Genomic DNA, 16,808 nt, shown 5'->3' with positions numbered 1-16,808 from the left:
CCGAGGCACCGGCTGTGATACATTTTTCCCATGTAAGGGCTTGCCTGACTGCCTTGAGAAAATACTCATCCTCACCCCGTTCTGGGACACAGGATCTAATAGGTTCATTCAGACCTGCCCAAATAAGATCAATTAGGCAGGTCTGATTGTATCCCAGATCCAAGGACAGTGACAAAAATTCTATGGCATATCCCCATACGGACTTGTCCTCCTGCCTTACCCCTCTTGCCGTGCTCTGCACACTGGCGAGCAAGAGAACCAGTTTGAGAAAAAAAAAAAACTCTAATGGGTCCATTCTGGCCAGTTCTTTATGTCTGAAAATATCAGAGGCAGGACCCAAACACAGAGTTGAAAATAAACAGGGAATTAATTAATACAACATAAATAAAAAACAACCCAAAACTCCCACAAGGGGCGAAAAACAAACACAAACTACCCCATTGGGGAAAACGTAAAGTAATTAATCCAGGGCTGGGGCAGAGGGTAACGGGGAATCAGGACCGACCGAACAGGAACAGGGCTGATAAACAGGACCAACATGAACAAGACCAAAAACAAGACCGACTGGAACATACAAGACTGGAAACAAGACGAACTGGCACTGGACAGCAAACACAAGGAGACTAAAATAGGGAGAGGTTAAATCAACAGGTTAACAAGACAGGCCAGGTGTGACTAATAAACTAGTAATGGGCAAACAAGGAAGTGGGGTATGATGGGGTACGCGTTTGCCTCGCGATGTACACTCAGGTTTCAGGTTTATTGTGAGAATGCGTGGCAAAAGCAACAGGCGACAAAAACAAGACAGGACACCTGTGCGAGAGTTCGGCCACACACACACCTGACACCTTAGACCGAAGTGACCAAACCTCAGCACAACATGAAGACAGCTCGCGACCTGGGCGCACAATGCAACGAGTTGACACGAGTAAGCATGATGCACTCACGTCAATAACAGACAGACATGGAGCACGAGTGTCTGGATCCCGACACAGACCGAAACCGAACCAGACAGGAAGTCAAACAACGAAACACAAGCCAGACATGGGACGATGATAGGCATTCATATATTATTATATTATTATTATTATATTAATAACATTAGTTACTTTTGCTTTATTTTTGCATTAAAAGATGCATTTTCTCACGGTCATAAGGACACATAATAAAAGATGGCTAAAATGAAAACTGATTTGCTAGTTCTATTTCATGCCTCCTAAATAAGGTTTTCTTTCTTTTTGAATCTGTCAAAATGGCAAACAGCATTTTGCAATTATTCGTCAATTATATGCTTAAACAATTTGGTTGATAACAAAAATACCAGGAAAACGCAACCTCTGGTTCCAATAACTTTACATTCCAAGAAAAATGAGGATGCTTTCCGTCAATCTTTCCAACCGTACCTGTTCTGCTGCAAACACTGGGAAACTGTATAAATTACCTAAGCAATTATTAAATAACACTTTTGTCAACTGTGCATTTACATCTAGTATCTATCTAGTCATCAAAAAGTTTTCCAGTTTCCAGTGGAAGGCTAAATCCAAAACAAATACGTGATGTATCAAAGAGAACGCTTATAATGTTAAACTACTAAGAGAGAAGCACACATTTTTTGCTTAGATTAAAAAACAATGTCCAGTAAATTAAAAAGATAACAATTTGCTAAAAATAATAATAAGTTGTTATATTGCAATGGATATGACAGGTATAGCATTACTTTGGACATTGTTTCTTTTAGAGGTTTTAAAATCACTTTCCATAAAAGTAATAATAATAATATTAATAATAATATTTCATATATATACACTACCGGTGTGTGTGTGTGTGTGTGTGTGTGTGTGTGTGTGTGTGTATATATATATATATATATATATATATATATATATATATATATATATATATATATATATATGTGTTATCGATCAAAACATGAATGAATATTATAATATTCTCTTTGTTTTCCTAAATTGCCCACCCCTAGTTACAGCCTTGCTATAATACTCTACATACAAATACACTATTAAATGGTATAGAAGTAGACGAGAGATTACAGGGTGGCAAAGCATGTATAGAATTACAAAAGTATGTGACTAATGCTGTACTCAGTTGAGAAAATCATAGCAATCATAGCTTTATTATTGCATGTGAAATTAGGCCAGAGACATTTCTTCTGCAAGGCTATATGGGATTCAGCACAGCAAGAGGTTTGACATTAACGTAAAGATATGAGATGAAAGCATACAACAAACTAGCGAAATGAGAAAGCAAAAGAAAAGATCCGGAATTTCTCAATATCTTCAGTTAACCAACTAAGAGCAATACAGAGCGAATGAATGACATTTAGCAATTGCTGCTTCTGTAGAAGCAGGATAAAAAAAAAAAAAAGGATGAAATCGCTACAAGGAGACAGCTGCAAGCCCTCTTGCATGATTTTAGTAAATGGTTTAATTTTATATAAATCATCGTTAAGATAGATGGGGGAATATCTCATTTACAAATTGTGTCCTCGTTTGTTAGTGTCATGGCACCTCAATTACCCGCCAAGCAGCTTTTTATTTATTCATGCACACAAAGTCATGTATTCATAAGGATTAAGCAGTGACTCTCACAGAGACTGGCAGCCACAGGCAGCATATTTTAACAGAAGGGGAAAATCTGACACAGATTAAACCATAAGTAGATGGGGGAGAATGGAAGGCCCATGGCTTTGTGCATTCATAGGTCAGTGCTTGGTCAGTTTCCCAAACAGAGCCATTCTGAGAAACCATCCTCACTAAGAAAAGACTTTAGGCATAAGACTTAAGACAGAGTATATTATGTGTGAGAAAGGACCTGGTCATGTGCATTTGAAGATATTTAAATCCGAACAAGTATGCATCTCTGTTAGGCATTTGGTCCAAAATAATTAATTCCCAATGGCATGTATTATAAATGCAGAAAAAAGGGGGTGGTGATCCGATGTACTGATATTGTGTAGGAGAATACTGAGAGTGAATTGTTGGTGTAGCTAATTGTGTGACTGATTTTTGCAGTAAACCACATGAGCATGTTTTAAAATATAGTTCAGCTTGATATAAGCCAAGGGACAACACATTCTTGTAATGTGAAAGTGAGGAACACAAGAATATTCAATTTGCTTTCATGGCTTGCACTCCTCAGCAGCGGGAAATCCTGCGCAAACTTTCTTCACAGCCACATTAGACACATTTATCAGGATTCAGCAGCACCATTATGACAGGGCTTATCAAATTATCTGCCGGCACAACTGGCTGTGAGTGAAGAATTAAAAACACTAACTTCACTGAGGAATGCAATATGCTTGCATATCGCGTGTCGGATGCTCGCAAGCATGGCGAAGGGCCCAGTGGAGCGTTAACAGAATGGTTGCTGCATCCTGATTGGCTGTCTGTTGGGACAGATGTCCCCATGTCTCTGTGACTCAAGAGGTGGAGGTCCCTGCAAGCCATGACAGATGATCCGAAAGGTAAAACAGATAGAAATGACTTTGGGACCGTGAAGCTATGAGCAGTTAAGTTCAGGAATAATGGGAAGAATCATTCTAAAAAGCAAAGGCTGCTCAGCATAAAGAAGTGAAGAGTCTATGCACATGCATACCCAGACTAAATCGAATGGGAAAAGGAGAGAGAGACACACACACACACACAACTCTTGAGAATGATTAAAAGTGTCCCCCACCATTCAGCACTATAATCAGATGTTCTGCTCCACTACACAGTATTTCTCAGATAGGGAAAAACAGGTGTGCAGTATCCAAATATGTGATCCCATTCCCATGCTCAAGAGTGTTTACCAGTGTTGATAAGAAATGAAGTGTAAAATGCCTAATTAGATACACCTTGTACAGCATGTTTGTTTGAGAATTATGAATTTACAATAGCTTTGGCATAATTAAATGCCTACTAGCAATCTTAATAGGATGATTAGTCACAGGACAGGCCAGTTTGAAAAATGTGTGCTTTGATTTAGCGCTAAGCAGAACCATAACGTAAGCATAATGCCTCTTTCTGAAAAATCAGCCCAGCTTGATGGCTTCTGTGCTGTGGAAGACATTATATTACTGATATTAATCTCAGCTGGGTTGTGTTTTTGCTCCTCTAGGTCCTCTCATTATTAACTTATGAAACCCTCTCCACAGCAGAGTTAAAAATGAGACAGCAATATGGAACTGGCACATTTCTTTGAAATAAGGGCATACCGTTCACTAGATAAACATGGGACCTGGTTTATGGGGTCTACCTGTGGGTTGCTATTGGAGACACTGTGTCTCTAGAAAGTCATGCATAATTAACCGAAACGGTAGAGCTTGGAGGTGTAAAAGAGATCTATGGGCTGAAACACATCAAGGCGTCTATTATCAGTAGAGCATCTCACGTCATTAGAATGCAAATCTTGTATTTCAAGGACAAAACCCTCATCGACTGGTGCAATAGGCCTCCACTGTCCTCACACTAATCTTCAGCACTCTTGACATAACCTTCACGCTGCAGCATGTGGCAGTCTAGTGTTATGTTTACATTTGCATTACCTACACATGTGCCTAAGCATGCCTTTCCTCGTTTGGAGTTGCATTTTTACACTGACAGCAGGTCTGATCATCAATTATTATAGCTCACTGGGTCTAATGGGCATATCCCCTGGTGTGTCACTCATAGCTTTGACCACAGGCATGAGAAATAGAGAGAGAGAGAGAGAGAGAGAGAGAGAGAGAGAGAGGGAGAGAGAGAGAGAGAGAGTTTACCCAGAAGAGCAGTGCACCTGCATGCACAGTGACATAGGCATCAAAGTGGCAGAGGCGAACAGCCATGCCGCAAGACAACATCTGCCTCCCTCTGTGACTGACTAGTTAAGCCAACTACACAATCAAGGACACATGCAGAGCCTCTGCTAAAACAACTGCAGACCTGCTTTTGAAATGTGCATTCTGAGGAGGAAATGCTTTGTACCTAAAAAGGTTGAAACTGAATAATCGCAAGCATCAGTGGTAATGGTCATTTTTTTTTTTTTTTTTTTTTTTTTTTGGTACAACCACTACAGATGAGTGTGCATTATTTCATTTATAGATCTTAAAGAAATAATGCTGTAAATTCATGTTGATCCAAATCTATTTGACTACTTTTAAGATACTTATGGGTCCTTTTAAAAGCTTTAAAGTGAGTCTTTATAACTGCCATTGAACTGAACAGATGGACCAGAATGATGACAGAATTTTCTTTTTTTGGGTGAACTACTGTATACCTTTAATGGAACCACACTGGATGGCTTCGGCTACCCAGGAGAACACTGTTAATGATGAGAGTTAATCAGAGTTTGTCAATATCCATGGTCAATGTTCCTTTAATTACAAAAGTGGGAACATGGCAAATAAAGATTTATATACAGTATCTGTGGTTCAACATGGAAGAATCTACACGGTCTGACAGATGTTGAACAGCTGAAACCCCTGGGAGTTACAGTTGCCTGGAATGAGTGCAAATCAATGCAACCAAGCAGGTGTGCAGAGAGTGCAGGGCATCAAAGACACTTGTGGCTGGTTGGTGTGGCAGCTAGAGGCACACTTTTGGTGACAGGCAACTGCTTGACCCTCCTGGTGTTCCAGTGCCTGGAGGTCCCACAGATGCTTGGTAGAGACCATAGCAAATGTGATGAATGCACCAGCTCTTCAGTGTTCAGGTTATGTCACTGCCAGAGCTCCATGTTCAGTGTCAATGCTACAAAAGCTCCGGTCATATTTTGTTAGCCCAAACATTTCCTTCCATCCTCTGTGTGTCCCAAATGAAATCCTTCTTCCTCTACTCAGCAAAGCTCCCTTGATCCCACACTCCATCTGTTTGTGTTACTAGCCTCAAGCTCTCTCTGAAGTCATCCATTTGTTTGAGAATACCAATTTATCAAATAATCAGAGCTCACATTGATGACTGGACCACAGAGTGCCACCGAGTAATTTGGTTTCTGCATGCACATGCACACACTCTTAGATTAGATCCCACTAACCTGTGTAAAGATAAAGGACTAATTAATAATGAATAATTAATTGTATTTATTTATCACACATCACACATTATACATTTGCACATATACAGTGAAATTATTTTTTTCACATATCCCAGCTAAGATGGGGTCAGACTAGGAGCAAAACAAGATTGTTTATTCACATTTGTAGGATTATCCACGAACGAAGCCACAGAGAGCCCCCACCAAGCCATTAGAGAGTCATAAAAATGAATCCATGGCACCTAAATTGCTGAAAGAGACTGTCTCTACCATTCCTGCTTAATCTCAAACTAGGGTTTGTAATGACAGAGCTAACCCATATGGACAACCCTTCTTTGTTCCACAAATTTAAACCCTCTGCAAGACTAAATGGCCAAGTAAGACCTTGTGACCTTAAATGCATAAATCTGCGGCCATATCAGGAAACGGAGACTCGTGAAGGAATCCATGAACGTTGTACCTTCACTGAGTTTACCCTCTTAAATGTACAGAATGCATTTAAACCTACAATGTACACAGTACCCAGCCTTGCTAGATAATTCTGAAAATTACTTTGACCTGTGATTACTTTTATAACTGACAAATTAATGATTATAGCCGATGTACCTTTTAAAATGTGTAGTGATTTGTAATCACTTCTAACTAACAAATCGATGATTATAATCTTTAAATCTTGTACTATTCAAGGCTTCACCTGTTAAAATACCCCGACAATCAGGTTTCTCATAACGTGTAATATATTATCCATGTTGTAAAACCAATTAATTAACCAGTATGATTGGTAATCAGGGATTTTCATGTTTTGTTACTTACAAGTGTAATATTTATGAAAGTATGTCATATTTAGTATATAAATGCTTGCTTGTTTACATAGAGAATGTTGATGACAACGAATGTCATATCTCTTGCAACATTTTCAAGATATAAAAGTTCATGATTAAACATTCACTATTTTGAGTGGGAGTTGAAAGAATCCTGTACACACAAAGAATTGTAAATCAACTCTGAAAAGGACAGACCAGTCGACCATGTGACTCTGAACAGTCACTTCTGATTGGCTCAGGACGCCTTTGGGGAGCTGCCAATTTCAGTTCAAATGTTTCCAAAACAGGAAGAACGCGCTTCTGCTCTCTTGGAATCCTCTCTTGGAACCGTCGCTTGGTCACCTCTCTTCGGCTCTCTTGCTTCTTCCTAATCCTCCGTGCCATGTAATATCCAAGGAAAACTTGGGACACAAAAGTCCCGAGGAAGCCTCTCACTCTCTGCTCTATGGTCCACACACCCAACTGGAGTCGCAAATCTTCCTTGCTGAAGGCTTCGCTTCAAAGCCCACTTTATCAGACATCCAGACAATAACTATCAGCAATCATAACAGAGTCCAAGACATCGATGAAACGAACTTTCTTCAAACGCCAAAGAACCAAGCAACACAAGGAAATGCAACGCAAGGAAACACAACGACACGCAAGTACATCTCCAGATGTTTGCTCAAAGTGCTGGTGTATTAGTTAAATACTTTGGGTAATCCGATTGCAAATCAATTTAGACTCAAAGAAAGATAAATAGTTCTTAAGGCATTTTCAACATACTCCATAAAGTTAATTTTCTCTGTATTGATCATTTACTTCACATTCTGTCACTACTCATCAACCTGTTTCATGTTTTATGTGTTAGATTAGTTTATGTTTAGAATAGCAATAAAGTTTGTCTGTATTCAAAGATAATTTTACTGTGGTATATTTTGATAAATAATCTCATCCCTGTTTTTAAAAGATTTCGCTTCAAAGCTATACCTATATATTATTTTCAATAAGCCATGAGAATAATATTACTCCAATAAGTGAATTAATCATAATTCCCTTATTAAAGCTAATTCCTTACAATAGAAATTGTGAACGGATACAACGAGACGTTGTATTATGATTTTAATGGTGGAGAATTTTATTCAGACAAATAATCTAGTTATTTGTCATTTATCTAATTTATAATGGTTGTCGAACGCAACTAATTCCATTATAAATTTCCTTACATAATAATGTAGAATAAGGACAGTTTAATTTAATTCCTTGCTCACACATACTACATTTCCTTACATATAATGGTGGGGGTACATGGGCACTTTAACCCACCCCGTGTACATTTATACTACCAAATTTCCTACATATATTGGTGGTAAAATGCGGCCAAGATTTGTAACAAATTAATTAATTATTTACATATAAATTCACTACACATTAGATCGGCCTCATATTAGCTGCATTGAGATTGTCTCGCTCCTGTCTTTGATAAATTGGAAATAGCAGTGTTTCGCTTTCATAGGTAAGGTTTTGTTACAATTCAATTCATAAATAGACAAGATGCCTTGGTATATGCCTTGGTTTACTGGGTAATTTGTAGCAGTTTGATTTCATGAATATGCAATACAGAAGTTTCACTAATACCAAACCAAAAATTGCTTCAGCATGTGTCGAAACTATGCTTTATTAACAGGATACAAATCAGTGTGGGTCAATAGGGCTGAGTCTGTTTAGCCTTAAAGGGACATATTGACGTTCAGTTATTTTGGTCAATAAACCTATATAAGCAGACCCATGTTTATCCTTGGCACTGTCTACATAAGAAAAACGAGAAAGGGGTGAGACCGGACATTTTAATCAATTCACTGTGGCATATTTTAGAAATGTCCCACTTCTTTGGGTAGACACAACTGTCCTAACTTTAGATGCTGATAGGTAAGCATCCATAATTTCAGCTATTTTTTTTATTTCTTTTTAAAAAAAAAAACTTTTTTATGTCATATAGCAAATACCCCAGTTCCCTATCTGTCACTCACTCGAAATTGTGTCGATCTAGTGACACTAGGGGTCACTCTTGGGAGCCCCAAACACCTCTGCTTTTTTGAAAAAAGGCCAATGGGAATTGGCAAGTGGAATTTGCATGCCCCGGACATACAGGTATAAAAGGAGCTGGTATGCAACCACTCATTCAGATTTTCCCTTTGGAGCTGAGCGGTTCTATTCATTGAACCCGAATTCATCTGCAAGTTCATTCACCTCATCTGCTGGATTTTACGGTGCATTTCAGCAGCTTCTCCCCCTCTGCACATGTGGAGTGCAGAGAACGCCCCTGGGCACTTCGGCAGAATAACAAAAGAGTATATTCTAAAAAGAGTATATTTTCATTTTAAAAGAGCGGCACACACGGAACGTCTTTTTAAAGATGCCTTTCCGTTTGTGTGTTATTCCTGGTTCCGGTCATTATCTCTCTGCTTCTGACGGCCACGATCGCTGTCTTACATGTCAGGGTGCTGCCCACGCAGAGTCATCATTCGTGGATGGGTCTTGTCCTCATTGCGAGAACATGACCATGGCAACGTTGCAGTTGCGGCTTACATTCGTAAGAAAGCAAGCCACCCCAGTGGCTCCCCACCTTGGTCCTTCTACCTACGGGTATGAGGCTGTGCCGGTTAGCACTGGGGGCAATTTGGGGACATCAATGGGACCAACTCTGCTGGGTATCCCCCAACGGACCTCCCATTCCCCAGCATGCTCGCTTGGCCCGGTCGGGTGCACGGACGAGTCTGCCGGCTCGTCTCAGGGCGAGTTCAACCGCTTGTTCAGAGCCCGGGAAGACGATAAGTTATCGAGCGCAGCATCGGAGAGCGGGCTCGTCCAGTCAGATGAAGAGGCTTCGACTGGGCTTCCTCCTTCGGGAATGGTCGCCCAGTCTCAGGCCCTCCACCCTCCACGGAACCCTCGTGGGTCAACGATTGGTTCCTGGGCTCAGGGCGCTGCCCACGGCCATGCCCTGCCCCTGTTCCTTTCTTTCCGGAAGTGCATGAGGAGCTGACAAGATTGTGGGAGGCACCATTTACTGGCCGGTCCTGGTCTTTCAGCTCCCCTGCTCTCACTACCCTCAATGGTGGAGCGGCCAGGGTATATTCGGTGATCCCCCAGGTGGATAAGGCGCTCACGGTGCACTTGTGTCCGCAGAGCGCTGCCACCTGGCGTGGGCGCATGAAGCTCCTGTCCAGGGCCTGTAGGTTTACGTCATCCCTGACAACTAGGGCCTATGGTGCTGCTGAACAAGCCGCCTCAGCCCTGCACACCATGGCTCTCCTGCAAGTATACCAAGCCAAGGAACTAAAAGAGCTGCATGAGGGTAGTTCTGACCCGGGATTGATGCAGGAACTACGCTCGGCAACCGACCTCGCTCACCGGGCAACGAAGGTCAAGGCGCAGTCTCTCGGGCAGGCGATGTCCACCCTGGTGGTCCAGGCGCGCCACCTTTGGCTCAACTTGGCTGAGATGCGAGAGGCTGACAAGGCACGGTTCCTTGATGCCCCCATCTCCGAGGTTGGCCTGTTCGGCGACACCGTCGAGGACTTTGCCCAGCAGTTCTCGGTGGTGAAGAAGCAGACGGAGGCCATACAACACATCCTGCCCCGGCGCAGCTCAAGACAATGCACCCCGTCTGCTCGTTGCCAAGGGTGTCCTCCTGCAGCAACAACACAGGCTCCACCACAGCCCACCCCCATGGCCCGGCCACGGCATGGAGCCCAACGCAGGAAGCAGATGCCACCCGCCTCACGGCCGGCCGCTAAGAACCCGAGGAAGGCTTCGAAGCACCCCTGAGACAGGCGACCCAGGGGCGAGAAGACCTGCTTCTCTGGAGCTGGTCAGCAGACCACTCCATCCCCTGGTGTAGGGCCGAGAGGAGAATCCTTTGTTTCATACTTCGCCACATGCCCAAGAGGCTGCGGTACCCAAAAGTTCAAAAAAAGAGTGGTTTTCTCATTTCCTGGGTCACATGTCTGGTGTGCACAGCCATCGTCATGACCACCGCCCATCGTCCCATTTTTGCAGGTATGGCGCTCCAATGGCGGACCCCCCACCCCTGTGCGCCCAGCTGCGGCACAAACACACCCACAAGGGATTGGTTCCGGTGGACTACAGGGATGAGATTCCTCCCCCCCCCCAGTCAATCTTATGGTGGGCGGCAGGAGCCAGGTAAGTGCTTTGATGTCCCTGGACTCAGCACGGCCACGGGGCTCGAGTCCCCTCGACGTGGCACCATGAGCTCCGCCCCGCCGCGAGGCCCCACCCGCTGGTACATCCAAAGTGATCATTCCCTTGGTCAGGTTTGGGCACGTGGCTCGCGCTTTCCAATCCGTCTCGATGGCTGACCCGGATCGTCTGACTTGGCTACGTGATTCAGTTCACCAGGCGCCCGCCAAGGTTCAGCGGCATCCACTTCACCTCAGTGAAGGGCGAGAACGCCATTACCTTGCGTGCGGAGATTGCGACCCTTCTGCACATGGGCACGATGAAGAAAGGGTTCTACAGCCCTTACTTCATCGTACCGAAGAAAGGTGGTGGGTTGCGACCAATCCTAGACCTGTGAGTACTGAACCGGGGTTTGCACAGACTCCCGTTCAAGATGGTGACGCAAAAACACATTCTAGCAAGCGTACGGCATCATGTTTGTTCACGGCGGTAGACCTGAAGGATGCGTACTTCCACGTCTCGGTCTTACCTCGACACAGACCCTTCCTGCGGTTTGCCTTCGAAGCCCAGGCATACCAGTACAAGGTCCTCCCCTTCGGCCTGTCCTTGTCCCCTCGTGTCTTCACGAAGGTCACAGAGGCAGCCCTTGCCTTGCCAGGGTCTGTGCAAGAAGGCTCACTGGGGGAAACGCATATTTGCATAGTCCAGGGGGCCAGCTGTGTGCCAGCGCATCTGTACCAGGGCAGAGTGGTCAGGGTGTACCAAAGCGGGCAGTGGGAGGATTCCCAGGAAGCACGCTTGTTCGTGAGGCGTGCCGTCCTCGAGACTGAGTCCAACTCCAAACCGAGAAAAGAGATGCTCTGAACCGGGGAGAGCTTGCTATTTTCCCAGTTGACCCTAAGCCCCAGTTGGCTGAGGTGCCAGAGCACGAAGTACCTGTGTGCGCACAGCAACTCTCAAGAGTGAGCTAGGATTAGCCAGTCATCGAGATAGTTGAGAATGCAGACGCCTACTTCCCTTAGCGGGGTCAGGGAGGATTAGGAGCAGATCATCCTAGTAGCACCCTACTGGTCCACCCAGACGTGGTTCTCGGATCTCACGCTCCTCACGACAGGGGCGGCTGTCCCCCTCCACCTTGAAGGTGTATGTAGCCGCTATTTCGGCTCATCACGATGCAGTAGATTGTAAGTACTTGGGGAGGCACGGCTTGATCGTCAGGTTCCTGAGAGGTGCTAGGAGGTTGGATCCCTCCACACCATGCCTCGTCCCCTCATGGGACCTCTCTGTAGTCCTTCAGGGTCTACAGGGACCTCCCTTTGATCCCTTGGAGTCAGCTGAGCTTAAGGCTCTCTCTTTGAAGACTGCCCTCCTGACTGCGCTCACTTCCATCAAGAGGGTAGGGGACCTGCAGATGTTCTCTGTCAGCGAATCATGCCTGGAGTTTGGTCCGGGTTACTCTCACATGATCCTGAGACACCGACCGGGCTATGTGCCCAAGGTTCCCATGACCCTTTTTAGGGATCAGGTGGTGAACCTGCAAGTGCTGCCCCAGGAGGAGGCAGACCCAGCCTTGGTGTTGCCATGTCCGGTGCGAGCTTTACACATCTATTTGTATCACACGCAGAGCTTTAGAAGCTCCGAGCAGCTCTTTGTCTGCTTTGGTGGACAGCAGAAAGGAAGCACTGTCTCCAAACAGAGGATCGCCCACAGGGTCACTGACGCCATCGCAATGGCATATCAGGCTCAGGACGTGCCACCTCCTGTGGGGTTACGAGTCCACTCTACCAGGAGTGTGGCGGCCTCCTGGGCCCTGGCCAGTGGCACCTCTTTGGCAGACATCTGCAGAGCACCGGGCTGGGCAGCACCCAACACCTTTGCGAGGTTCTACAATCTCCGGGTTGAGCCGGTCTCATACCGTGTATTGGCAGGCACGAACAGGTAAGTTCCTGGATAGCTGTCCGGGAGTACTGCTTGCGTATAGAGCCTTTCCCCTCCCTTGAGGTGAAGACGTGTGCTCTTGACTCCCAGTCATGTTCACAGACTGTGATCCCTGGATGACTTTCCTCCTTAGCCCTCTGGCAGTTGAGTTTGCGGAGAAACTCGCTGCCGGCCCAGTACGTGCGCTAATGAGGCCCTGTACTGAGGTAGGTGCTCCACATGTGCTGGTTCCCCGAAGGCGTTTCCCTGTTGGTAAACTGCATCTTCCTTGGGCAGAGGCCCCTCTGCCCCCGGTCGCCATGCTTTGTAGAAACTCCTCCCCCTTCGGGTAGGACCTACCATGGAACCTCTCCACATGACATACTTACAACAAGACTCGGTAAGACCATGTGATGTATTCCACTCAAAATACCCCCCCCCCCTTTTTGGGTGGGGTGTAGTCTCCGTGGTGTCTTCCCATTGGGAGGGACACCCCCCGATGTAGACACTTATGGCTCCCAGTCAGTTAACAAATTCCACTCTTTTTGGGGAGAAAAAAGAGGAAAAGAGGCCTCGGCTGGGCTAGCCTGTCCCTATTGTTGGGCAGTCAACTTGTTCCTGAAGGACCGTTCGACGCTCATAAGAGCGTTGGGGGAGGTTACGTGACGGCCTGGTGCGCTGACTTCGAGGCACACAGTGGTCTGTCCATATCGCACCGCCAGTTCACGTAACACAGTTCAGCTAGTTGTGGCGTTTTGTATTGGGACACCTAGTGTCACTACATCGACACAACGTCGAGTGAGTGACAGATATGGAACGTTATGGTTACTTTCGTAACCTCCGTTCCCTGATGGAGGGAATGAGACGTTGTGTCCTTCTTGCCACACCGCTGAAGTACCCTCTGAAATGGCTGGGACCTGGTCTCGGCTCCTCAGCACAAAACCTGAATGAGTGGTTGCATACCAGCTCCTTTTATACCCATATGTCCGGGGAAGTGGCATGCAAATTCCACTCACCAATTCCCACTGGCCATTTAAAAAAAAAAGCAGAGGTGTTTGGGGCTCCCAAGAGTGACCCCTAGTGTCACTACATCGACACAACGTCTCGTTCCCTCCATCAGGGAGGTTACGAAAGTAACCATGACATTCTTCCATAGAACCATACAGGCTTTCACAGCAAAATAACCATATAAAACAAATTTGACATTGGTTTAAGTAAATCGGTTAAGAACAACAAACAATGTCTATAATATCCTAAATTCATTTAAATTTCTGTTGGTGCGGCTATCCTTATGAGGACTCTCCATAGACATAATGATTTTTATACTGTATGAACTATAGATTCTATCCCCTAACCCTAACCCTACCCCTAAACCTAACCCTCACAAAAAACGTTCTGCAATTTTACATTTTCAAAAAAACATGATTTTTAATCGATTTGAATTATGGGGACACTAGAAATGTCCTCTTAAACCACATTTATAGCATATTACCCTTGTAACTACCAGTTTGTAACCTAAAAAAATGTCCTCGTAAACCATCCATGCCTGCCCACACACACACACATATTTTCCCCATGACAATTGTTGATAAAAATACAAATGTAAAAAATAACAATTAAAAAATTAAAAGAAAAACAATTAAATGCTGATGTAATCTGACCACACATGCAACTAATTTATACAGCTCATATTTAGTCTAATCAAAAAGCACTAGCCTATTCTGGAAATTGTATCTGAGATTTATGTTCAGACCAGTGCTGAGGTTTGTAGGATTTTTTGTCAAAGCTATCAGTAACAAATGCCATTTAATAAAACATCAATATATCTATTTTTCATTGACTCTCCATGTTTTCCTGCTACATTTGAATGAGAAATCAGGTCGGCTGTTCTTATCTATCCCTTGCACCATGTCGAATCGAGCAGGCTGCATTGCGTAGATGTCAAGGAGGCGAATGTTTCTTTAGGATGACAGACTTCTAACAAAATGGAGTTGATTGATGGAACTGGAGTCTGGTTCTGTTCACAAAGTAAATCAAGAGCATGAAAAATGTATATGTATCCAAGACATACATCCTGGCATTTAAATCCTTGATAATGAGCTGCCGTACCCTACCGTTCATTTGGCAATGAGTGTGGTCACTGAAATCATGCCTTTTGAGAGAAAAGTAATCAAGTTGGCATTTAGTTGATGAATTCTTGTAGTCTTATGAACAGAAGTGCCTTTGCATCTTGGCCAATTTTTTGTTATGAAGTTGGCCATGTATGGTCCATATGTACTCCTATGTACTGAACATTTTTTGATATGCTTTTGTTCATTGTTTTGTTTTGTTATTTCTATTATTTTGCTGTTTTTATTAGTTTTATTCCACACATTTATACATGCTGGGTCTGATAACAGCAGCATTGTTTAAATTACTGAAGTTTATTTTAGCAATTTTGCAAATATGTGGATTACTCCTATTGTAGTGGAATACTGCACTGTTAAAAGTGGTAACCTGTGATTTTTAACTTAAGGAGCTATTTCTAGCTGATCTGACCATTAAAACGTGCTTTGTTGATGTAACCTAATGTAGTCAGTTTGATTTATTCATAGTAAATCATACTTTAAACTTGAATAAATCCAATAATTTCAATCATTCTAAATTTTCAGGTTAACAGTTTTTTCAGCAACGGAAGAATGTATGCATATTTATTACACGGCTCTCTAGAATACTCGATTCTGATTGGTCACTGGCACCATCTAGCAATCAGATATTTGTCAGTAACAACTGCACATTCACGTATCAAACCACTCGTCTGGGTATTGCGAGCAATCATTCCTGCTTCCAGGATCACTTTGTGATCTCTACAAGTAAGCTAATAAAATAATTTCAACTCAAATCAATGTTTCATGTGCATTTATTTATTTGGCATGTTATCTTGCAATTAGATGTATAATATGCAGTCAGATGGTCATTACTGACAAAATAAACACCAACAGAATTCTTTAGTTGAAGAAGAATTTTAGTTAGAAGAATTTTAAATGATCAGCAATTTATTTCTTCTCACATAAATACATAATTTCAACGCAAATCAATAATTTATATCCATGTAGTTATTTATTTATTTGGCTAGTAGCCATGCAACAAGCTTTGCATTGGGGACCCCATCACCCTGTCTGGGTTTATTTAGCGATAACAACTGGCTGACTGTACATTATCCCTTACTTAATTACCTTTTAGTTTATGAATTTGTATTTATTTCTTCCATTTCTTTTCCTTTTTAAGACCAGGTGATTTCAATGTTCAGAGTCAAACTGCTTGTCATAAAAATGAGACACATTGACTTGATAGACAGTTGTTAGCAAGTGCTTATGAGCAGGGTCTTTGAAGTTCCCCAACAGAGTTCATAATACTTTATCCGGAGATGCAATCAAACGAGGCAGCTATTGATCCATCCTCCAAATCAGACACAAGACTTACTGAACATGTTAACAAGCATGGAATAGCTGTTTTAATTGTAAGAGTCTTTGAAATCCTCATCCCAGTCAGGGGCTTGCGCACTGGGTTTCAATCCAGTACTTGTTTTCATGCCGACAGTGAAGTTTAAATGAGCCTCCAAGCCTCCAAATAATATCCTAAAGGACATATTTTTAGTGATTGTTGGATTTAAGACAATTATGGGTATTTTATCGGCACTAGGTATCTGCTTCTCATTAAAAAGTTATTTAATCCCCTTTATGAATGTTAATTAAAAAGCTTATCAAGATGATTTCCTCAAACCAATAAAAGCTTATAGAAATTCTCTGTGTGTACTCAAACTAGTGGAGTATTTTGTAGAAAGAGACCAAATTAACACTTACACCAGCCATATTTGGATCAAATGAATAAATT

At 43.2% G+C, this 16,808-nt stretch overlaps 1 protein-coding gene across 4 annotated transcripts in view; it reads right to left on the bottom strand.

Annotated features, from left to right (window-relative positions):
* LOC127418377 (protocadherin-11 X-linked-like) overlaps positions 1 to 16,808 on the bottom strand; it is a 279,153-nt gene that overhangs the window by 87,474 nt on the left and 174,871 nt on the right. The window contains exon 5 of one of the 4 annotated variants that reach the window (XM_051659004.1): positions 14,823 to 14,952. The exons of the other annotated variants lie outside the window; for them this stretch is intronic. Within the exon in view, the coding sequence (XP_051514964.1) occupies positions 14,830 to 14,952 (123 nt within the window). The 3' untranslated portion in view covers positions 14,823 to 14,829. Of the gene's footprint in view, positions 1 to 14,822; positions 14,953 to 16,808 lie in introns of those variants that run through there. 4 annotated transcript variants of the gene reach the window in all.

The sequence above is a fragment of the Myxocyprinus asiaticus genome, chromosome 27, assembly GCF_019703515.2.
Source record: "Myxocyprinus asiaticus isolate MX2 ecotype Aquarium Trade chromosome 27, UBuf_Myxa_2, whole genome shotgun sequence".
NCBI classification, from domain to species: domain Eukaryota; kingdom Metazoa; phylum Chordata; class Actinopteri; order Cypriniformes; family Catostomidae; genus Myxocyprinus; species Myxocyprinus asiaticus.
This window is presented reverse-complemented; position numbering and strand designations above follow the sequence as displayed.